The 24,856-nt window shown below is 41.0% G+C and overlaps 2 protein-coding genes across 2 annotated transcripts in view; both read left to right on the top strand.

Annotated features, from left to right (window-relative positions):
• Nucleotides 1–16,021, top strand: part of LOC148344657 (multiple epidermal growth factor-like domains protein 9) — a 39,987-nt gene extending 23,966 nt beyond the window's left edge. Inside the window, exons 3-6 of the mRNA XM_088301328.1 lie at nucleotides 116–255; nucleotides 2,144–2,293; nucleotides 10,457–10,726; nucleotides 14,095–16,021. Of these exons, the coding sequence (XP_088157454.1) occupies nucleotides 116–255; nucleotides 2,144–2,293; nucleotides 10,457–10,726; nucleotides 14,095–14,609 (1,075 nt within the window). The 3' untranslated portion in view covers nucleotides 14,610–16,021. The remainder of the gene's footprint in view (nucleotides 1–115; nucleotides 256–2,143; nucleotides 2,294–10,456; nucleotides 10,727–14,094) is intronic.
• Nucleotides 16,022–19,741: 3,720 nt separating this feature from the next.
• On the top strand, nucleotides 19,742–24,496 carry LOC148344656 (tumor necrosis factor ligand superfamily member 15-like). The gene is made up of 4 exons (XM_088301315.1): nucleotides 19,742–20,063; nucleotides 21,546–21,576; nucleotides 21,653–21,703; nucleotides 23,777–24,496. Exons 1-4 carry the CDS (start codon nucleotides 19,902–19,904, stop codon nucleotides 24,187–24,189), a joined length of 657 nt encoding a protein of 218 aa, XP_088157441.1. The 5' UTR covers nucleotides 19,742–19,901; the 3' UTR covers nucleotides 24,190–24,496.
• Nucleotides 24,497–24,856: the final 360 nt, after the last annotated feature.

Genomic DNA, 24,856 nt, shown 5'->3' with positions numbered 1-24,856 from the left:
TCGACCTTTTCATGTTTTTTCATGTATATACACTTATATGATTATTGTATATAATACTTTGCTTTTCATACCTTGTGTGTTAAGAAAACATTTCTCTTCTGCACTGTCTTTCCAGCTCAGGGATATGTGTGTGCAAGGCAGGAGTGTATGGACCCAAGTGTGACGAGTGCCACCCTGGCTTTTTCCACTTCAGCAGCACTGGATGCCAGCCCTGCCAATGTCACAATCACACTAACTACTGCCATCCACAGTCAGGTGAGTCTGCTGATAACACATCATCAACAGAAGACCCATGTCCATCAATACAGTGTGTGTTAGACAACAATACGTCAGCATCACACTGCGCTTAATTTTGCCATGCAGGAGTTACAGCACACAAATGTCAATCATGTCAATCACAATAGTACACAAATGCTATTACTTTGTGATTGGACTATAGAAGATGCGGAGGCGGAACTTGCACCTCCAACGCACAGGCTTTCCACTCACACATAAGGCTAAAAATAGATGAGCGTTTATGATCACACATGCACGATGGAAGCATCGAACATCCCCAGAGTGAACAAGATTATGTTTGTCTTATTTCGCAGATCAAATCAATGACGTCATTGATTGGTCTGAAAATTATGACATTACTGCCAATCTCAGATTTTGCATAAAAATGCTAAATATTGACCAATCCAATCCAATCCACCAGATCAATATTGTCTAATACAGGGATTGGCGTTTTCTTTTCGCATTATTATCCATCCATCCATCCATTATCTGTACCGCGTCTCCTTACGAGGGTCGCGGGGATACTGGAGCCTGTCCCAGTTGTATTCGGGCAGTAGGAGGGTACACCCTGATATAAAGTTTTGAGATCAATGAATAATCTTTTTAATAAATGTCATTTTAATCTCAATAACAAATAATAATGATTCTTCTTTTTCCCATAATCATCCAGCCCTACCATCTGAGGAATAGAATCAGTGCTGCGTACATTTTGCCTTTTTGCTTTAACACTTCAGTTTTATAGAAAGGCGTTTATCTGCTCCATTTGTGTTGGGGCTGATCCACACACACGCACACACAACATAAAGACAGACCTTCCTTTTTCCACTTAAGTAACTATGGAGCCTCTTCCAACATTCATTTAGAAAACAGGAAGCGGGTTGGACATTCGGGCGTTGGAGTCAATGGAAGGTGCAGAGGTCCATGGTGAAGGTTGTGATAATGGGGTCGTGAGGGGGAGTTTTCGAAGCCATACCTCTTGCTGTTATTATGTATGAACAGATGGACTACTAAAGTCTCACTTGGGCTCAGCATTCACAGTGCAGTGGATTAACTATGGTTTTACAGTTCACTCAAAGGACTGATCCTTTCCTCAGGGAAACACTACACTCAAACAAGAACTCAATGTGCAAATTCGCATTTCTCTGTTTCCAAACACTGCAGAATGCTCACATCAAACTGGATCATTTTAAAAAGGATGGGGCAAGTTGTTAGTCATCCTGTTGTTTTCTTCTTTTGCCATGTCCACCGATCTATTGATAACTGATAGATATCCCTGTCCCCGTTTTTTCTTTTGCATTGCACTGTATTCAGACAGTTTTAGTTTTAGTTCTAGTTCATCCCAAAAATGAGCTAAGGGCGCTGTGTTGGTGATTAGTGTTGCAACAAACTCATCCAACCTTGTTGCGTGCACTGGAATAAAGTACAGCCATGATGAACAGATGTCACGTGAAAAGACATTCTAAAATACTCAACACCGCCTATTATATGATTTGGATGAATGGATGTGCATATTTCAGCCTCTAGGTATATGTTTTATATATTAATAGATTAGCTCAAGTTAAAAAAAATATGCACCCATAACTGAAATGTAGAGTCCATTTCACATTGTGTAATTATTCCTCTCTGGAAAAAGTACAAAATAAATCATTCATGAGAATCCCAAATGAATGTGACATGCATGAGCACGATGAATGTACATTATGTAAATTGTACACTTCTGACCACAATATACATCCATTTGGAATTTAATGTATATATTTTTTTTTATTACAATTGCTTCTTGTTTCACCTTCCCCTGTTTATAAAATAGAACTAGGACGAAACAGAGGTGTTCTAAATTGTTGTTTTTTTTTTGTTTTTTTTTCAGGTGTGTGTCTGAACTGTGAGGGCAACACCCAAGGGACTAATTGTGAGGAGTGCAAGCCTGATCATTACCGCAGCCGTAGCACTGCTTTGACTGAAGCCTGTGTCCCATGCCCCTGCTCCAACTCTTCCTCCACTGGCACCTGCCACACCAGTGAGTCCCTGACCTCACACACACACAAACACACGCACACTCACACGGATTGTCGTTGTCACATTTACAAAGCAAGCTGGACCTCACAGGTGTAATACCGCTCTTGTATGTGACAAGTGAAGTCACGTATGGAAATTTCCATTATTGTGCAAGGAACTGTATTTGGTTACATGGTAATGGGTGTAACACCCTTCACTGTAAGGGCATAACAATAATCACATAATTTTCAAGTATGTCAATGACTGCTTTATGAAGGGTGAATCAGTTGGTCAGTGTCTGACCCGTCATAGCAAAATGTCAAAGTAACCCAAATTTCTAAAATTGGATTTTGGCATCAAAAAGAGAATGATTTGAGCATTCCAATGATATATCAGTCTTTTCGCTACGTTTCATTTCTGAGCTATCGCAATTAGGAAGTTGGGTGCAAAACCATTGACACAAAAGAGACACTCAGGCTCAGACCCAGACTTTTTTTTTTTTTTTTTTTAATTTTGGTTTGGTCACAATGAAACATTTTAACCTTATTTTTTTGTGTACAATTTATTTTAAGTAAAACTTTAAACTTATTTAGACCAAAAAAATTTTAAATTTATTCCAGTCTAACTATAATCCTAGTCTGAGAAAAAGCAGCGGGTTCGCATGTGCGATTCATTTGCAGTCTGGACACGGAGGGGGGAACATCTTCTCTGACTGCAGCTAGGAGGGGCTTCTGCGAGAGTACTGGGCCACCAGTGAGTGCTCTGGGAAAGAGGCAGACAAAAGAACAATAAGAACGATACGTGCTTTCACATGAGTGTCTACAATAACACCAGAAAAATTCTCTAGATTTGGCGCTCGCTGCTTTTTTGAGAGTCACTAGAGGGGTCTGAAAACGTCACAAAGTTGACAATTCTCATTTTTGGGCGTTGTAGGCAGCCCACAATCACCTCCAAACACGAAGAAGCTGCTAAACCAATGGAGAAGAAGTAGCTCGACCAACGACGTATGCATGAGGCGTACTTTGGTGAAATGAGAGTGTGATTAAAATATATGACCGGTCGACTTATAATAAAATGATATGTATACTAACCCAATTAAACATGCCCGGATGAAGTCGTGGTGTACAAGTAAAGGAATGTTAGCCATGTCCGAATCAGGCGAGTAAATCTAAATGGACTACAGCAATAGAACATTTCGAGGTCTCAGGATCACCCAGAATGCACTGCGCGCATCCATTTTGGATGTCCTGCTCCACTACCGCTTCAACGCAAGAAGAACATTTGTCATGCCCAATACGTGCGTTGTTGTTGGCTGTGCAAATCGACGGAGAAAATGTGGAAAGGGCTTCTACAAACTGCCCCCAAAAAAGTCACGTAGTGGGGATTTTACGCCCAGAAAAACATAAAAGACAAAGATTGTGGCTGGCTGCAATAAACAGATCCAACCTACCAAACCGCAACAATTTTGTCACATATAATAATATTCACTAATTATTAATAATAATTAAATGCTGAAATATGATCACTCTTTGTTGTGTTCTTCAATGCTAGTGTTTTTATCTCATTAGTTAGACGACCTGAAAGAAAATTTAAAAAAAACACTTACTGTCTTGTAGTGTCTGTTCTCGCTGGTCTTGCTAGTTACCCGACTAGTAGTTGATGAGCCCAGTACCAAATCAAAACAAAACCATGCCGGTCTGTGTAGATTTTTCAGCAGGGTAGGCCCATTTCAAAATGATGAAAGCTGGAAAGTGATTATTTCTTAGGTAACCACAGAGGCCCTTTCCCAAAGTCTAGTGGTAGCCTCAACATAAAGCAACAGAGAAGCCACATGAGAACAACACTCCCCAAGACCTGCAATGCAGTTGCAGTGTGCTCATAATATCCTAGAGGAGGTGTCCACAACAATGCAGGGGTGTAAACTCCGCTCCAAAAGACCTCTGTGAATGAAGCACTTTTACTCGCCATCATGGAAATTGTAAACACACACATCGCCAACCTAGCCGAACACAAACCTATCATATGCACCCATACTTTTATAATCCTGGATGTTATTTAATTCACAGAATGAGCTTGGTTTGAAAATGAGGTAGTGGACGGGATTGATGGAAGTCAAGACGGGCAGTGTTTGTGGATCAGTAATCTCAGTCTCTCAGTTGAAGTTTATATGGGACCAAATTGCCTATTAAATCGCAATTTGTTGGCATACCGCACACTCGCCTGCCTGCTCAAAGTCTCTGCTTATTTCTCCATTGCAACAGACGGTTTAAATACACTAAAAACACGTAGTCGCACGTTCAGAAGGAAAAGGCGAGGTTGCCGTCCAAATTGGACAATCGCATGGGATTGTGGGATATGTTGCTATTCTTAGCACATACCCAGTAAAAAGGTTAAAGTGGCCCTAAAACAGTTGCTTCAACTGTCATGGATGTACTAAAAAAGGCTGTTGGTTCACTACATTGAATGAAAGCTCTTGTAAGTGCATCAACATTATTGCTTTGCGGTGGCATGTCATGCACATTACAGTACATTACACTGTACACAAAAGCAAATAAGTGTTTTTTATTATCAATATTCACTCATATGAAATACTTGTTTTGTGAAACATTTTCCAGCCACATCGCCCAGCCCTACTTTGCATATGATGTTTAAAAAGAAATCTATTTAATCTTTTTATTGACCAGTTTACAGTTTTTGATGGGTATAAAATCTATAAAAGCAGGCCTAAAAACATGTTTTTTAACATTAAAGACTCCTTATTTCTAATTATTGTCCACCTTCTCGTCCCTGCATTTCACTCTTTGTTGTATAGTTTGTGTCGTACGTCACATAGAGAACCAAATCCCACACGTGCAAGAATGCAAGAAGAGATTGAGAGTGAAAGAGGCATGCATTGTCATGATCCGTTTCCGCTCATTAATCTTTGCCATTGTCGCTTATCCCTGGCTCTTGTCCCTGTTTCCAAGTCAAGTTTTGTTCTGTCTAGTCGCGTTTTGTTCATCTTCGTTATTTTGTACCTTGTTTGCCCTATTATTTCATTAATTAAAATTCCCTTTAAGTTACCCTTGCCTGGCTTCCCTGCATTTTGGGTCCTTCTCTTCCTCCACCTCGCCGACCCACGAGCGCAACATGCATACAGCGCTGTACCACTTGAGCTGGGATGTGGGAACAGTGTCTTGCTCATGCACCGCAACTGTCTCCAGGTTGCGATTTTTACATTTTTGTCAACAGTGGGACTTAATGGGTAGATACTTAGAATTGTGTTGTGTGAACTGTAATAAGAAATGTATAGTGTAGCGCTACTCACAATATTTCATGCAGCTTCTGACTTTTTTGTTTCTTTTTCATAAAAATATCCTTGCAAACAAGAACAGCTTTCTCCTTCATACAAGCATACAAGCACGCACACGTTCACATGCACGTGCACACTGCATTTCTCTAAGCTTCACTTGAGGATGGGTGGAAGGGTACTCATCTACTGCACTGCACGAGATCCCAGCTCTGCGGTAAACCTTTGTCATTTTGACTATCAAATGTTTTTATCCCCATTCATCTCTGAAAAAGAACATTCCATACACATCTCACTGTAAATGTGCATATCCTGTCAAGATGGGATTTGTGTTTTTGGTGAGAAGAAAATGAGGCGTGAGTCTCCCACAAAGAATGGATGTTTTGTTAGCCACAGCAGCAATGTAACTTCATTGATAATTTAAATCCGCGACTGTGCTGCACCGGGCTAAGTCTGCATCTAATTGTAACTAGGAGGCACTTGCAGGAGCAATAGTCCCTTATTGCCACTGCAAACTTCCATTCTTCAGAAGTAGGATTTAACAAAGGGCTTCGAATTGACGGTAGCAAACATACAATATGTGCATCTGCCTCAACTCAAATATAGGCAACTTTAGATGAATTACACTCATCATACTCAAGCATTCATCTTGGTTTGTGGAGTTGAGAATATTGCATCGGATTTGTGCTACTTGACATAATGCTTGAATTTGTCAAACGAGCAAAGTTGCATAAATTGGGATTGAGTGACCTTTCTGCTCCAGGCTTTGTCTGCCCCAGTTTTACACCGCACCTAAATGTTTTTTTTTCCCCCAAGCAGCATTTGGGTTGATTGAGTGTCCCTGTCATGTCCTGATGACTACCGTTTAGTCAACTAGAATCTTGTGGAGTTCAAATGTAGTTGCAGCAATACCAAATAATATCATTGACACAAGTTGTCGCTTCAAAATTTTTGGACAGCTTAGCAGTCAGAATGTTTATGCTCTAATTGATGAAAACACAGCCCACTCCACACTGTCTTCCAGCTTCTACCGTCTTGGTGAGAAAAGCCTTCTGCACACAGCCATTCTACTCAAGTGATGTTTGGTTTTGGCTGAAGACAACTTCAAGTAATTTGCTTTTAATTGAGTCACAGCGAGTCCTCACAAGACCATATTTTTTAGTCCAAAGTTCTCAAGTGATGAAAGTTGTGCTTCGTCTTGGCCATTCTTGCTTTGATTTTAACCTTAACAGCCTGACTGTACAGTACATAAACCAGATACTATCGGCGCAACTTGCACAATTTAATAAGATTCAGTGCAATTCAAAAGATATGTATAGGATAACAAGTTATTATAATGTAATGAATTCATATTCGTGTGTCGACCACCCTTTTCCTCTTAGATTTTTGCATTTTAAAGTATTTCCATTGATGTTCATCTGATTGCAAACACTCTTTCTGCACCATGACAAGTCTTGTCAAATGTTGTTGCAGTGTTCCTGACTCATATTATCGCACCCTATAAAGAGGGACCTGCGGCTCATTGACGTTGAACAAAATCCTTTTTTTTTTTTTGATTACTTTGTTTTTGGAGCTTTGCCTCAGTGTGATCGCCTTTTCTCCGTTTGAAGCCAATCTTCTTCTACCAACCATGACCTGCAAGCCTCCTCCTGCATGGCTGTTGCCATGCAGGAAGATTGGCGCCGGCTGTTCTGTTATGCATCCGCCTACTGGGGACCACACTAGATGTGCTGCAATGTGTAAGGGAGGGGAAGGGACATGAACCAGGCTGAGCTGAGCTGGGACAGCATGAGCACAGTTGGGCCATTTCAGCGCCACTCAGGCAGTAACAGACTCAGGGGGGGATGGGTTGCATTATGCTTTCAGACACTGTAGGAAGAAGGAGATGATCTGAGAAAAGGCATTGTTTTATATCCTTTGACCAGTGCTGATTTGATACTGACCACCAGTGTAATGAGAGAAAGCAGCTCCAGAACTTGACACCTGACAATATACAGTGTCATGGCTTCATGTTGTAGTATAAATGGTTTCTAAAGATGTGGCTGAACCTGGACGTCGTAAATGAAGATCTTTTATCGTGACACCCTGAGAGGTGAAGTGGAGCGCTGTTCCAGATCAGAATCTGGGTCACACATTAAATCACTCATGTATGATTGTATGTGCGCCTACTGCTGTAGACTGGCTTTCATTTTTAATGTGTACTTTACTTGTGTTTTTCTAAATAGTGTGTCTGACCCAACAGTTACTTGTTGTGATCTCCTCACTTAACATGGAAAAAAAAGGAGGAAGAAGCAGGTCAACTCTTCTAGCCCAATGCAGTGCCGCTCGTGTGTCTTACGGGTTATATAACCCAGCAGGTCAACTGTATTTGAACCTCCTGCAATTTATCAGGAGCAGCAGGCTCTGCGATATAATGTCATCATGTGAGATAGAAAATAACATCCAGGCCAACGTAGGATAGTGTTTAAGTCATTAACACTGATTGCTGGCCAACTGTGGTGTCCTGAGAACGCTGTCTGGATAATAAGGTTGCAAGCATTTTCTTGTTAGGTTGTTCAGTTACTTGAACAAAAATAAAAAGATTATTCTTGACATCTGAGCTCAAGATGAGTAATCCATCAGTTTCTCGTGTAGAGTAAATGTAATAAAACAATGAGGTGATTAAAAGCAGTTACTCTAAGGTCATAACGGCACACCGAGGGAAACTGGAACTACAATATGGTTTGACACGCGTGGCATATAGTATGAAATAAATGTGAATATCCCTTAAGTGTTTCAAGTAAAATGTTACCTAATTACAAAGTCAGGTCACAGAGACCTGATCATTTTCAATATCCGTCATGCAATAAATAAGGACTAAAATAGTGAAGAATGTTATCATTAATAGAAAAGTGTTACCAAAATATTAGCATGGGAAAAGCATAGCTTGTAAGGTCTAATAGTATAATAATCATTTTCCATGTCGAGCAGCTGGATCCTGCCTCAGGAGCATCTTAAACTAAAAACTACCTACTGAAATTATCTCACCTAAAAAGGAACATTTTCAACATGTTTATTCTCACTTGTATTCTTTCTTTGTGACCTTTCTACCTTCCTACACTATATTAGCAAGTTGATGAAAAGTGAAGTGGAAATTAGATGAGCAGATCAGATCTAAAAAAAACAACAACAACAAAAAACAAAGGATGAATCGCGCACAGGCCGTGTTGCTCTGCTGCTTTGTTGGTCACCCAACAACATGCAACAGCTAGACAAACATGAACACATATCAGCCTGCAGCCTGACTTCTTTGTTGAGTCTGACAGCACTACACAGGCCAAGTACTCTCACCCAGGTGAGTGCACTGAAGCCCCTTGGTATGCGCATGGCCGGTGCACATGTGCATGCGGCCAACACTATAAGGCGTCGGGTATTTTTTGGATCGTAGTCTGTAATTATGTTGTGTTAAAACCTGACTGTGTTTATTGGAAATTATGTAGGAATTAAGGCCTATTTAAAACAAAAAATCACTGGTCCATGTCGGCCTGGAATGAACTGGCCATTGGGATTTGTCCTGAATGTGTGTGTGGGTGTGTGTGTTTGTAGCGGGGGTAGATAATCAGGCACCTCTGATTCTGACAAAACTTTTATCAAAACTTTTGTGTCTTACGGATATCTCACTCTTGGCACAGCTCACATGGAGAAACTCACCACAGATTCTTTCCTCTGTCATTCACACACATGCTAATTCACATTTGACATTTTTGCAGGTGAGAGGCCATAGACAGGCGTGCACAAATAAACGCATGCAAAAAAAAAAAAGAAACAGGCACTTTGGGCTGCATAGGGAAAAATGGCTGGTGCCCAAGCGCCTATGCACCCTCCTCTGCATGTAATTTGACAGACAGGCAGACTTGAAATTGACGTCCAAGAGCTGTGGTGGTGGAATAAAGTGTGTGACTCCTGTCCAATGTCTTGCATTGCCCTGCAGCCTATTGTGCATGTTAAACTTTTAATAAGAGTCAATGATGGAACACAGCTGCAATCCAGGGCAAATGTGACATAACTAAAACAGACAGCAGAGATTAATTAAACAGATTTGCTCATCCTTTACCATAGATTATTAATCCTGTCCATCTAAAAAATAAATGTATTGCACATTTCATTTATTTTTATGTTCAAGGCAAGTCATGTGTCGACCACTGTGCCTGCTGGGGCAGCGCCCTAGCGCCCTCTGTTGACGAGCCGCCGCACCAACACGCCTTGAATTCATTACGAGTGGTTTTATGTCAAATACAATCCATCCGTCCACTTCTCTACCACTTTCAATTGTCATTAATCGACGGTATTTTACAAATTTCAGGGATTTGAGAGAAGTTGCATCTTATCTGATTTCCGTTCTTGTCTCTTAGAGATGGCTGCACACTATCATCTATTACTTTGCTTGTTTCACATGTTCAATGCAATAATGATACAATATGAGCACGTGTCTCCAAATTTTAGGCATGGATACATGAACACAATTTAAAATTTGGATATACATTCTTTATATTTTACATCCCAAATAGATTCTGCATTACACTTCAACGTGTTTAGAAACCCTCCAGTTTTACTTTGTTGTTGTGAGCCACCTAGTGGTTCACCCAAGTAATTTAATAAAAAGCTTACATGGAGCGGCGCCATCATTCATCATTGTAAAATGAAAAACAACAACATAAAACTGGTTATCTGATGGCATTTTACCGTATGTGCCTCCACTGGTTCTGCAAACCCAATGATGATGCATTCCAGTATTTCATGTGCCAACTGGTCTTTGATGGATTTTCTTTTCTCGATTGACTCATCTGTGACGTCACGTCATTCTCATTTGTTGGCTCATCAGCCTTCTGATAAGCACTGCTATGTGTTCTTGTTCAGATCCCAGTGGCTCCCCAGTGTGTGACCAATGCCTTCACCCGTACGCTGGCCCAGTGTGTGACCAGTGCAGCGCTGGCTTCTACAAATCTTCCGGGACTTGCGTGCCATGTGACTGTAGTGGCAATGCAGATCCTCAGGGTCCCACCCAGCTTTGTCACCCCAACACCGGCCACTGTCTCAGCTGTATTAACAACACCACAGGGCCCCAGTGTCAGCTCTGTGCTCCTGGATTTGCAGGGGATGCCCGGGCTCATAACTGCAGCCGTCTAAGTAAGTATTAACATCAATTTAAAGCTGAAGTCAAGTCAAACGTTTTCTATACAGTAATATGTTATATATGACCCCACTCGTCAAAACTTTTGACTAATATGACTAATATTGCGTTTGTGTATATGAATTAAGATGAAAAAGCAAGTGCCCTGCGACTGGCTGGCAACTAGCTCAGGGTGTGGTGCGCCTTTCGCCCAGAGTCAGGTGGGATAGGCTCTAGCACCCCCCGCGATCCTCGAGAGGAAAAGCGGTGTGGATGATGACATTAATAAGCCACCAGTTTTTATCCATCTCAGGCAGACGCCATTTTGCCTTGTACTGAAAATGACATCACAGTGCCTAATGGCTCAGGTTGCAAACATGACACTTCACCAGTTTTCTGGGTTTGGTCATGTGAGTACCATGTTTAGACTAGTGGAGGGGCATTAAAATTATTATAAAGAGCATTTTTGACTTGACTCCTCCTTTAAGTAATGATCCTTTCATTTACCCATTATCCGTCAGTCTTTTGAGATTCACAAAGTATTTTGTAATAACCACAGATTTTGTCTTAATATGTGATTCCTTTTTCTTGAGTTCTAGACCGCAAAATATATTTCCTGTGGAAACAGTGATCAAAGTTTGCAGTGATTTGTGCTGTATCCTCTGCCACAACACTAAAATATAAACCAGGGCCGTCATTAGTTGGACAAACAGGAGGAGGGGGGGGTCCTGATGTATATGTTGTGAGAGAACGTCGCACACTAATATAAATTTGCAAACGGCTAACAAATACTGAGTAATTAATTTTAAATGCTTTGGGACAGATTAACAAAGTTTTTTTTTTCATTTTTAATGTTGTTATTATTTAATTATTACTATTTATTAATATTTCAGAAATGTTTTTTTATCATCCCAAAAAAAAGAAATGCGCTTCGCTTCCTTTGGGTGAAAGAAGGTACAACAAACCGGTGTATCCACCTGTTGCAACAGTATAAGTCATGGGTTTAAACAAATATATCAGCTTTGTATTCAACTAAACAGGCCTAGATTTTACAATGATTAAGTAGCTACATTTGGCAAAGTGAAACTCCCTCAATGGTAGAAACCTCAAGTAGACCCAAGACTCAATGTTGAGAAGAAGAGAGACAGAATGAGACAGACAGAGGGAGAGAGACACAGAGAGAAAGAGAGAGGGAGAGAGAGAGAGAGAGAGAGATGAACTGAACTGACGGTATTGGAGTGACTTTGATGCAATTAAAACATTAGAGTACAGCATCTGAGACAGAAACACTGCATGTTGGCATCATTGTCATCATCGAGGAAGGTAATTAATCAAAATGTTCATTCATGGGTGTTACATTATAGAGCACTCTCTATCAGTTTATCAGTTCGTCCAGCCAGACCATCAATTTCTGACAATCAATCAATCAACAACCGTCAATCATGGCATTAAAGCATTAAAACACAAAGTGGGATAAAACAATCGATCACTTTTGACCATCTACTTTATAAAAGAGGTATGATTTAAGTTTGCGCTTTAACCACAACAGCCTTCTGGACCAAATCAGGGAGCAGGCCTCGAGCAAGTTCGACCTTAATGTGTAGCGGTACTTGATCATTTAGTGCTTTGTAGGTCAGCAGAAGGACTGTAAATTCAATTCTTAATTTTAGAGGAGGTCAGTGTAGTGAGGCTAGCGGCTAGGTTTGCATTAGTCCCAAGGGCTAGCCGCTAGCCCTTGGGACTTATGCAAACCCATTGCCAGAGCCCGGTCTTAAAGGGGAGTCAACCCAAAAATGTTCTTTACAATAATATGTTCGATGCAGGACCACTAGTGTAAACATGGCATTTTTATTAATATTGCATTTGTGCATTATGAGTTAAGCGGGAAAATTCACCCCTTTTCTTAGCCATCTCATTTTACTACTTGCTGCCGACTGAAAATGACATCACTGTTGCTAACGACCAATCATGGCTCAGCTTCACAAAACAGATCATTGGTTAAAACCACTTTCTGTAGATCCTGTTGTATCTGTCGCTCAGTTCCTTTTTGGCATGGCTCCAGCTACAACCACAAGGTTATGATAGTTGGCATGGAACTCATGGCAGAGCCATTGGTGAAATTTTGACTCATGTGAGCTGGTCCCAAAATGATTGAGGGTCAATTAGGATTATGGAATTTATTTCTATTTGCTCAATGCCAGAATAATCAGAAGAATTTGAATCGATGAACGTGGCACCTTCGGGCATCTGGAAATGGAAAGTGAACCAGACTTGGGCAAGTCCACAATTCTCTTCCTGATATTGTGGCTGATTTCTTGAGATTTTCTCATGAAAGAAGCACAAAGAAGCATTGTGTTGCAGGTGTGCCTTGAAATATGTCCACAGGTGTGTCTCTTATAATCTCATTTGTTTTTAATAAACCTAATAAAAGTTTCCAAAGACATGTCATTATCATCTGGGTTTTCCCCACATTGTTTACAGGTGTTTCACCGTAACTAAACTTCACATTGACAAATAAAAGAAAAAAGTCTTTTGAGAAAAAATCTTTCCCTATTCTGGCATTTAGCAAATTGAATTTTGGTAATCTTACTTGACCTAGAACAGGAAAAGTTTAGTCTGCATGTCATACAGTGGAAAAAATATATAAATATATATATGTGACTTTAACTTCTGGTTTGTATGGCAAATGCACATGGTAAATACAGAGACCAACCTTGGGCATTGTCACTCTTCCCATCCAACCATCAATCCAATTAAATACAACCAGGACCCAATCCCACCTGACACCCTGTGAGAGGTGGTGTACCCCCTGAACTGGTCATCAGCCAATCAAAGGGCTCATACTGTATAGACAAACAATCATTCGCCGGCCCAATCTTTGTTCATAGACGGTGTTTCTTTGTCCTCTTCTCAAATTCTTGTACTTTTGCAGTTTTACCCCACTCTGTATTTCATTTGTTAATGAGTTAATGATTTAGAACATCAAACAAATGTAAATATTAGACAAAGATTGCACATGAAATGCAGTTTCTAAATAGTGATTTTATTTATTAAGGGAGAAAAAAAACCTCTTCAAAAATACTTGACCTCGCCTAAACGGTAATCGCCGCCCAAACCTTGAGCAGCTGCAGCAACTGGAATGAACTGTTTTCTATAATTGTCAAAGATTATTTCTCACTTCTGTGACAATTCAGTATTTAATTAGGTAGTTTGGCTATTTGACCGCTAGGTGTCAGTTTTTACACCACAAGGAATCATATATAACAGAGCAGCGACATGCTTCATTGTGAGAAACCCGTGTGTACTGTTTCTTTAAATTAACAGGCCATTCCTGTTGAATGAAAGTATTAATTGTTGAACGATTTGAATGCTTTCCTCTCCTCAGCGCCTCAACACCTTCCCACAGCAGCAGGTCAGCCCACAACAGAGGCCCCCACTTCCAGTGCAGCTTCATCCTCCAGCAGCAGTCTCACCTCCACCAGACCAAGAGGCATCCCCGCCTCCACATCCGGCGGCAATTGGAGCACGTCACTGAGCACCGCCGCCGCCACTCAGGCGCTGCTGACGAGTCTGAGCAGCCCCACCGACAACACCACGGCAGCTCTGACTGACGTCTCCTGGACGCAGTTCAACATCATCATTCTGGCCGTCATCATTCTGGTGGTGGTTGTGCTCTTGGGCTTTGTCGGAGGCGTGTACACTTACAGAGAATACCAGAACCGCAAACTCAACGCGCCTTTCTGGACCATCGAACTGAAAGAGGACAACATCAGCTTCAGCAGCTATCACGACAGCATTCCCAACGCCGACGTGTCAGGCCTCCTGGAGGATGAGGCCAACGAGGTGGCGCCCAATGGTCAGCTCGCACTCACCACACAGGGCAATTGCTACAAGGTTTAGCGCCCCTCCACCCATCCAAGGACATTTACAGATCACACACACAAAGCTGCTGCAAAGTACCAAATCCAAAGGCCCCTCTTGTATGACTGACTGCTGTCGGCGCCACTTCACAGCTCCTCAAACTGACAGCGACATCAAGCCACCAGTGAGAAAATACATTCCCCCTATTTTGATAGGATTTTTATGGGGAATGAGTGAGAAGTGTCCAAAGAAAAGTGATTTATTGATGTTGTGTTTTCAGAGGACTGTGTGCTGAGTTGTTTGGTAATTGGCGCTTGTGCTGTATGCTGAAAGAATGATCTGCTGAGCACCGGTTAGAGGACTGAAATGAGCCAAGCATTTTCACATATTTGTAAAATGGACTTTTGACTGTTTTGAGTTAATCACGCTTACTGTGATCTTAAACTGAGACAATGATTGTTATTTAATTATTTTATATTCTGGTATGTATTATTTATTTGGTTGACATTTCATTCTTGGGAGAAAGACTGCACATGTATGACGTGTTTGTTCATGGTGTTTTATCTTATGTGCTGTTGAATGCTAGGTTTAATTGACCAATTTGTTTTTCATGTATAGTTTTTGTGTTTTCCACAGAGGGGACAATGAAGGCTGCTGGCATATGCATCAGTTGTTTATAGCTTCTTGTCTTTTTTTCTGAAAGCATGCCAGTACACCTGATGTATCCTAGAGGAGTGTTTTTTTTTTTTGGCAGAGGCCTCAACATCCATTTATGAGGACTCACTATGACAACTGGCATCACCTTTTATAAGTGAATGTGTAAAATTCCACCATCCACAATCTAGTCTGCTCTTTTGCTGAGGTTGGGAGCACCAGTGTGAGAAAATGTTCACTTCATTGCCTAGGAGGGGCTTAATGAATAAGCCTCAGGAAATTATCTGTAAAACATAATATTCAAATGGAAATTTGGTTATGATGTGAGACCAGCAAGCATGTAGTAAACTTTTCTGAACCTGCTGGGGATCACTAATCACCTACACATCAAACTTGCAGTTTGCACCGGTGTGAAATATTCATCTTGGTCTATGTTGCTCCGGCTTCCATTGTTTGGCTGCGAGAATTTTTACCACAGAGAATGAGTAATGCAAATTGTGAGATTTAATTCCTCAGGTACTGGCTCTTTCCCTAATGTGATCTCTGTAAATTATGTACAGTGAATGAATGTGAATAGTTGTACAGGTAGAATATTGCGTGTGCACTGTCCTCTCACTCACGAGGGCGCCGTGTTGCAAGTCAGCCCACAGCTTTTTATATATTTTCGTTTTCTTATTGTCACTGTCATATATGCAGATGGAGGACTCAAATACACCACCAACTCATAAAAAAGATGGAATGTGAATAATACCCCAAAGTCAGAGCTCCAATGTGTAAATAAAAAGGATTTAACGGTCTTTGTGTTTCTGTCGTCGGTTCTTCAAATAGTTTTCCCTTTGTTCATTCTATTATTTGACCCACTGTGTAAATGTGGCTTTTGAGCTGCATTTTAGTTACGATACAGTACAATACAACTTTATTTGTATTTCTTAATGGTGTGGCAAGGTTGGGACTGGTTCGCACATCTGCCTCACAATACAGAGGTGCTGTTGTAAATGGAAAAATTCAGATTCAAATTAAACAAATCTACAATTTACGTAATTCAATAGTTTTCAATTCAAATATTTAAGTTAAGCAATACACATTCAAATCAATAATATTCAGATTCAGTTTCTAGTGGCACAAATATCAGCCCATATACAGTGGACTCCACTCCCATTAACTATCAGAATCAGAATGCTCTTTATTGTCATTATACTTTGTGTACTATGAGATTGGAGCGTTTCCCCTCTCCAGTGCCAATATAAATAATAAAAATTAAAATAATAATAAATGAAATAAATAAGAATTTCAAAAAAAACAAAAGAGTGTTGAAAAGGTGCACTGAGTGTCACACAGTAGCGGGACATGCATTTCACACATAGGCCTTCATTGAAGTCGTACTTAGTCCGACTTGAATAAATTCCCCTCATATTGCAATCGTTTATGACACCATGGGTGGAGAAATAATCTACAGAAAGACACTTACACAGTACTGAGTGAGTGTTGGACGACCTCGCTTCTCTTGAGAGGTCCGTCTTGAAAATGGCCTCGCAAGTGTATCTGCAATTAAATCCACACTTTTCCCCCTTCGGCCATTGTGGTATAAAAACCAAGAATATATTTTAGATTTTGAACGGTCAACAGTTACGACTTCCGGGTATGTTGATTCCGCATCGCGCTGCCCCCTCATGAGTGAGTATCCATTCATAAGATGCATTCATCACCTTCAGCGTAAGGCCAACGAAAAGTCCTTACTGTGATCAACATGTGATCTGATTGGCTATCAGAACTGTCTATCAACTCTGAAAGCTCATTGACTTTGACAGAACAATTGTATCTGAAGGCCTCGGACGAATAGTGCGTGCTACTCGGCGTGTTGGGTAGTGGGTTTGGGGATTGCTTAGGAGACTAGAGCAACAGTTGTTGTCATCCCAGTTTGGCCAAGGCATCAGTATGATGGGAGCCCGTTCGGTTTGGATGAGTCACACACAGCAACATTTCCTGGGAATTCCCCTTGTCAACACATTTGGCATGGAAACAGATTTATTTTTCCATTCCTCAGACAGGTTTGAGCTTGGGTGTGTTTTTAATGAGAGCTGGGGTGTCAAGATCCAGTCCAGGAGAGCCGCTTTCCTGCTTGCTTTCAATCTCTCCTTGCTGCAACCCACCTGAATGATTAGCTCATCAGCATATTATCTGCTGAAATATTGTCGTTCTATGTTGTATTCTTCAATGGTCGTATTTTTATCTCATTAGTTAGACTACCCTACTCTCAAAAAAAACAAACAACAACAACAAAAAAACTAACTGTGAATGTCCGAGTAGTGTGTTCGTGTTTGTGTTGCTAGTTGCCCTGCCAGGAGGTGATGAGACCAGCCCATTCTGTGAATTAAATGTCTTCCAGTATTCTAAAAGTATGAGTACATATGACACATTTGTGTTCGGCTGGGTTCGCGATGTGTGTGTTTACAATTTCCATGATGGGAAGTAAAAGTACTTCATTGACAGAGGTCTTTCAGAGCTGAACTGCGGCTCGGTGGTTGGGCTCCACTGATCTAGGATATTAAAGAAGCAATTGGACAGAAATACAACAGTGGTGTTGATGAAGGTGCAGATTCCACAAAACTGAAACACTGCATAATAGGAAATCATTTGGCTCTTTAGTCTGTGGCGATATTTTGGCTTATTACTGTACTTTGCAAACCAAACAACGACTTTGCATGTTCTCCATGTGCTTGCGTGGGTTTTCTCCGGGTGCTCCCGTTTCCTCCCAGATTCCATCATAGGTAGGTTGATTGGACACTAAATTGTTGCGATTGTGAGCGCAGATGGTTGGGTTTCTTTGTGTGCCCTGCGATTGGCTGGCAAACAGTAGAGGGTGTAAGCCGCCAGCTGCCAAAAAAACACAAACAGCTGGGATAGGCTCCAGCATGCTCGCAAACCTGGTACGGAGAAGTGGTTGAAAGATCTGCAGAACACTGAAGTCGTGAAACGTGTGAAGTGGTGAGGGATTACTGTGCGGCACAACACATGCCCTTATCAGTTCATCAGGAAGCTTTGTAGAACCCTGATAATGATCATTATCATTGATTCAGGTGTGTTGTGAACGCGATATATAAATAAAGATGAGCGAGAGAAACATGTAAAACAGGCTGGATGGGGGCTTTTGTGAACACTAAATCCATCAAAGCGTTTTGCTTCGCTTAATTTGTTGGCGTGTTCACACGAAGCCGCTGGTTCACTTTCCACATCGCATTCAAGTGGCCGACACTGTGCTGAAGCCAATGTAAGCAATATGTCTTGGTGAAATTCAACAGCTGTAAAAAATGAAATAAAATAAAGTAAAATACCAGGTATGCCAAGCTCCTTGCTCACTTATCTCAAAGTCTGGTCTTTTTTTTTTTTTTAAGTGTTAGCTAGCTGTAAAACTCTGGATGTCCTCAAACGGCAATGATAAATTTCTCCTCAATTATTCTTCTTCTCCTTTCAAACAACCCACCAAGTGTACATGACACTGAGTGTGACGCAGTACGTCAAGGAGCTGATTGGCTACCTCGACGAAAGAAAGTTAACATTTTTTTAACCTCACAGGAAAGACAATTTGGGGAATTTTCTGTGTCTCGCTCCACGTCCCATCACTCCAAACGTATCATTCGCGTCGCCCTGTACGCAATCGCGCCTGCTCGCGTGGACTCCATTGACTTCAATTCAATCGCCAGGTGGATTTGGTGATTGATTTGGTGCGAACCTAGCTTAAGAGTGTGAACCAGGCGAGGATTTGGTTTTTGTGGGCCCATCAAAATCAGTGCTTTCCTCCCAAGTGAAGGTCATTGAAGCAATGAAAATAACAGTGTTGGTCACCCATCCATTATCTGAGCCGCTTCTCCTCACAAGGGTCGCGGGGGGTGCTGGAGCCTATCCCAGCTATCTTTGGGCAGTACGCGGGGTACACCCTAAACTGGTTGCCAACCACGCACAAAGACAAACAACTATTCACGCTCACAATCACATCCAGGCGCAATTTAGAGCGTCCAATCAACCGACCATGCATGTTTTTGGAATGTGGGAGGAAACCGGAGTACCCGGAGAAAACCCATGCAGGCATAGGGAGAACATGCAAACTACACACAGGACACACGACCTCTGTACTGCGAGGCCATCGTGAAGTAAAACGGTTGTTGTTGTGTTTTTTTTTTACCAATAGGAGCCCCTTAAAATGAATCATTTCCTCCTTTAAATAAAGACAATCGTGGCAATAAAAATGACACTGTTGCACCAAAGTTCGTCTTTTTTTTTTCCAACTGGAATTTTCATAAAGGGTATCATTTGAAAGCTGGGATAGTGGCAATGGGAGTAAGTTAAAATCAGTGATTTTAAACAGTGCAGTCCATAGGTGCCAAACTCCGGTCCTGGAGGGCCGCTTTCCGGCTGTTTTCCACCTACAACACACCGGATTCTAATGAGCAGGAAGCATACTTCTCAGGCTTCTTCAGAACTTGCTGATGAGCTGATTCCATGGTTACTCGTGCAAAACTGCCATCTACAGGCACAATTGCAAAAACAGTCCGTGAAGGTGGAGCTAACGTCAGTGTATTGGTGACGTCACGTCTGGTCACCCGGCACCGTGGGCGAGTTTTGCCTCATAAATTGAGATGGCGGATCCAATCGCAGATCAGACACTCAAGGAAAATATTCATGGAGCAACTGCCCCACCGAAACACGAGGAGAACCTCTCTACTCCGACCAATGCGAACCGATTGCGCCGTGCATTTGTCGTTGTGTCTGTTGTGTGTTACGGTGCTCGTGCTCGTGTTGGCTGTGCTTGGAGGAGGATGTTCCCAGTCTCCTAATTGTAAGGTAAGAGGTCAGCTTCAGAACGCTCTCAGCTGAAAGTTAAGTCCTCGGAACAACTCTGGAATTAAGAAATAAAACCGCGACTATTTCGTCTTAATTCGTTAAGCGACCAAGTTTGCATCTTATTTTCCCCATTGATATCCCTTAAAAGGCAACAATAAAAATAGAAATATATTGTAACTGATAAAACTAGGGGTGGGCAATTTAAATTAATTTTGCATTAATTTACTAGTTTATTAATACCGACAATCATTTTATTGTGCACTTTATTTTATTGTGAATATGAAAGTCTGTTGCTTTCGGCTGCGGCGCACACTGTGGAAAAAAACTGTAATCACCGTTCGCGGGAGAGAATACAACGAATGAAGGCGAAACGGGTGGAAAGCTATGCACATTTCGGCATTTGCATTTGTTATATATATCTCTACAAGGTTTTAAAATTAAATCGTTTCCATGAGGTTGGCATTGCGAATTTCAAGTAATCAAACACAATATAAAAGGAGGAGGCTCGAGGAAGTGGGATGTTCCAGCTAGATGAAATTTATGTGGCAACGTACAGATGCTGGTCTCCTGTTAGAGAACACGCACGGATTTTTATGTATTTATTTTTTGTAACGAAAGAAAATTTAACGTCACTCGCGCGTTGCTTTGGATTCGAGAGGCGTTCAAAGACCAATCGGACATTAAAAACTCACGCGCATTCAGCATCAAACGACTACAAGCGCTAAACAATGCGGGCTTTCTAACACTCTGCGCAGTTTCTAATAGGGTTTCATTCAAACAAACAAAGAATACGCACGTTTGTGTTTCATTTGCATTCTTATGAACAAAGTTTGGCAAGATAAAAATGCTTGCTGAGCAAAAGTTAGTTATGTGCATTTGCAATTGATGTATACAAAAAGTTTTGCGAGGAAATGGTTATTGGTAACATAGTGAATGTGAAGAGGTATCCTCTTTTCCAGGCAAACGAAGAGGATACATGTTCTGTCAGTCTGTAATTACCCTAATTGGTGAACCAAACAGGTGAAACCAAACCATCAAGTGACTTAATCAGCTTATTCCTGAGAACTTTGTTAGGAACTGTCGGAAATATGAGCAAGATCCCTTTTCCTATATAAAGTTATTAGGGGATACAAAAGTGTTTGCCAAATAAATGTTATGACACTTTCATTTATATGGTAATGCATTTAAAATAAAAGTCTACTGCACTACTTCATCATTTTTGGGATTTTGTCTATAAAGATGTGATTAATTGTGATTAATCACGTAGACCTCATCTGATTGATCGATTTGAAAATGTAATTGTTGCTCAGCTCGAATAAAAACATACATTAGTGACAAATGGAATACAAAAACATTGCCACTTTTTTGTTGCTTTAATTCAATTGACTGTGTTGTCGTATCCCTAAAAATGAGTTAACCTGTGACTTTTCTTCTATATTATCCTGTGCATATTAAAAATTATTACATTGGTTTCTTTTACAGACTGTGGCGTATGCAGACAGCATTTCATCAGGTAATCCTGTGTCTTGTCTTTTAGTCTCGTAATTGCGCAACACTGGTACAAATATTAAAATATTTTTCTTTTGCAGCCCCCAGAAGCCATCCACACAAGCATACAGTCAAAAGTGCTATGTTGACAGGTAATATCCCACAAGTGAATCAATGTAACCATTGGCACTTATATAATAAGTTTGCATGTTAAAAATACATCAGTACTAAAATGCCCCCGTCCCCAAAAAGACTATGTAGTTGTTTATAGCCTTTTTTGTGATGAGATTTATGACAAATTGGTGCGCCCACTTTGGGAGCTTGGCTTGTTATTTATTTCCGGTTTCAGCGTCTGTCACATCAGGGAGCAAATGAGGTAATATGGCTCGAATTGTCAGTTCTTTTGTCTAAAACGGCGTCTGATCGCATTATTACTCTTGTCCACTTCAACCTGTGAAAGTTTAAAAGAGTTCTGCACAACTGTCTGGATTGATTGACATGAAACGTGTGCTCATGTGATCACCTCCACAAAATCCAAAATACCGAGCCCATTGCTAATCTACTCCACTTGCACAGGCTGAAGCGGACAAGAGCAACAATGTTCATACAAGCACAGACTAGCTATAATTCGGACATTTAGCTACGCTAATCTTTTGTAAAGTGTGAGGAGGCCGCCAGGCATCAATTTCTACACCTCCGACCCCCCACGGGTAACAACAGTATGTTCTTCGACGGTGTTAAACTGCTGCTAAACTGCTTAAGGCAGCAATTAGCTTTTGGTCACTAAACAGATGATCTTAGCACTACAAACTTAGTTTTGTACCGGCGACTTGGTGCCGGGGATGCCTAACTGTTGCCACTCATGCACGTTTGCGTCCACCACCACTTGCAGCCTAATCTATTCATGAAGCTGTCAGGATCACGGCGCGAGTCGGCATCGATTTCGGATAAAATCCTCATCGATGAACACTGGAGGAGGTCTTCTTGAACGGTGCGCATCGCAGAGTGGCATGTGCTTTTAGTGGGGGATAAGGTCTTTTTTGCTTACAGGCACATACCGTTATGAAATGCGCAGTAACCGTCTTCTCTTATGTTGCATTACGTAGTTGCTGAGAAACTTAATGTTTCTTGTAAATTGTTAGTTTTTTAATGCATTAGAAGTCGCAACACGGCCAGCAAAATAATATTTAATGCCAACACATGACTTTGTGAAAAAATTTTCTCTATTTAAATAGTGACAAAAATAATATTTCTGTTGAGTTGATTGAGTGTCCTGTTTCTCATAGACTCGCTGTGCAGTACCTTGCTTACCGTACTTACGGCATCTGGATCTTTTTCTGTCAGAAAATTATGAAGAATGAATGGAGGTTTTCAATGCTTTGCAATGTTTATTTTTTTTACACACCAAAGTTAAAGCCTCTAAATTCCCTTAGAGCAGGTAAACATGGCACAAAGTGCACCTGTCGCCTTATTACTGAAAGCTTAAAGCCTTTTAAAAGCCTATACGGTTAGGCATGTACGCCTCTGTACTCGTACAAAACCGCCTGTTTATTGTCGGCCACCCTTTTTGTCACCTTGTCATCTGCAAGTGGCTTATTGAAAAATGCGCATTTGCATCAGTTCGTTCAAGGTCATAAATGTTTGCCAGACGTTCGCCAACATTTTTTTTTTCTGAGCACAAGGAACTTTTAAACTTGTTCAAAATTCCCTTGCGACAAGAAAAGCCTAGGCGAATATTTGAGACCCTGAACAAATCCAGACGAGAGCGCAACATTTGCTGCTTTTGCAAGCACTCACGATTGCTCAGTGGGATAGGGGCTTTAATATTGAATGTGGATGAGAGAAGGATTCGTCAATTAGTTATTGACAGAAAACAATTTTACTGAGCAGCAGTATGCTGTACATGAGCCGCCTCCAACTGGTCCATGTAAATGGGCTTCATTTAATTAATGATCCTAAACGTGCATGCGTCAAATCTTCAACTGCACACTAAAATTCATAGCTGGTGTGACAAAATTAGCTCAAAAGTCTACAGAAATATTTGTCAATTTTAAAGAAAATCAGCCAAAGTGATTTGCAGATCCTCCAACATGCAGGTAAGAAATGCAAGGTTTTAAATTTTTTGAGCAATTGGCCTCACTCTTCCAAGATTTTAAAGGGGAGTGTCGCTTCATGTATGAATGTTTATTTGAGACTCTAAACATTGCTTTTCCACATCCTTTTAGCTCCCATTGGCGAGAAAACGTCTGGGCAATACCTTCTATGGGAGAGCGAGAATGGTATTGCCCACTGCAATGGAGGCTTCCTCTACTGCAATGGAAGCCTGGTGATCCCCATCCAAGGCTGGTACAGAATTTTTCTGCAGATCACCTACGAGAGTAACGCCGAGTCTCAATTTGATCTGAAACTCTTCAATACGGTGGTCCATTTCCATGACTCTTATCGCAGCGATGTGACCCTCCTGTCATCCGTCGACACAGTGAGCCACAACACAAAGCAGTGGAGTAAATCACTTCATACAGGTGGCATATTTTTCTTGTACGCCAACAGCAGACTGCGAGTGAAATCGTCAGAGGCCAACCTCATTTCTTCTGAAGAACATCTGGTGTTCTTTGGGGCTCAATTTCTGTCTCCGTAATGTGGTATAGAATGTCAAGTGTTGTACTGTGATGCTGTCCAAATAAGCTATTCTCTTTTGACATAAAACAGTTTAACACGCATAACTTTGATTGCAAGTGACGACGACGCTAATCAAAGGTTTTAGGACACTATTCGCGTCTTGAGTGGAGTTTGCCTACAGTCCAAAACTTAGTGCAATTTATTCACTCCTCTTGTCTTTATAGTCCTTGTGGAGCCAGAAACAGCCAAATAACACCTTTAACGCATGCAGACACAAAGTTATCTGATGCTAGGACATTCTTTTTTTTTTTAGATGACCATTTCGCCAAATTCTGAATGGCACAACATAATTAGTTTGCAAATTTAAAGTATTCAGACTTCTAAGAATTCTTAGAACTCTGTCAGTCATCAGATTCTCTGGCAACTACACTATATTCATACATAAAATCCTTTAGTCCCTGTGCCATTAATAATACTACATTTTATTTTGAAGCGCCTTAGAAGAGCCACAAGGACACTGTACATCAATTCAAACAGATAAAATAGATGGAAAAGAAACAATGCAGGACAATGAAGTTAAGATAAGTACGCCAAGTGCACAGATCTGTTTTGAGTTTGGATTTGAATGTAATGCGAAAGTCAGAACTGCGGACTTCAGGTGGCTGAGAGTTCCAGCGCTGGGGAGA

Source organism: Idiotropiscis lumnitzeri, chromosome 1 (assembly GCF_059441095.1).
Source record: "Idiotropiscis lumnitzeri isolate Australia: NSW breed Sydney's pygmy pipehorse chromosome 1, RoL_Ilum_1.0, whole genome shotgun sequence".
Lineage (NCBI taxonomy): Eukaryota > Metazoa > Chordata > Actinopteri > Syngnathiformes > Syngnathidae > Idiotropiscis > Idiotropiscis lumnitzeri.
Note: the sequence above shows the minus strand (reverse complement) of the source record. Positions and strands in the feature narration are given on the sequence as shown.

Bases quoted from the DNA above. Each gene is read 5' to 3' on its own strand.
- LOC148344656 (XM_088301315.1), top strand. From the start codon at position 19,902: ATGGAGCAACTGCCCCACCGAAACACGAGGAGAACCTCTCTACTCCGA. The intron at 20,064-21,545 runs GTAAGAGGTCAG...TTTCTTTTACAG, and splicing joins CCCAGTCTCCTAATTGTAAG to ACTGTGGCGTATGCAGACAG. The intron at 21,577-21,652 runs GTAATCCTGTGT...TTTCTTTTGCAG, and splicing joins TGCAGACAGCATTTCATCAG to CCCCCAGAAGCCATCCACAC.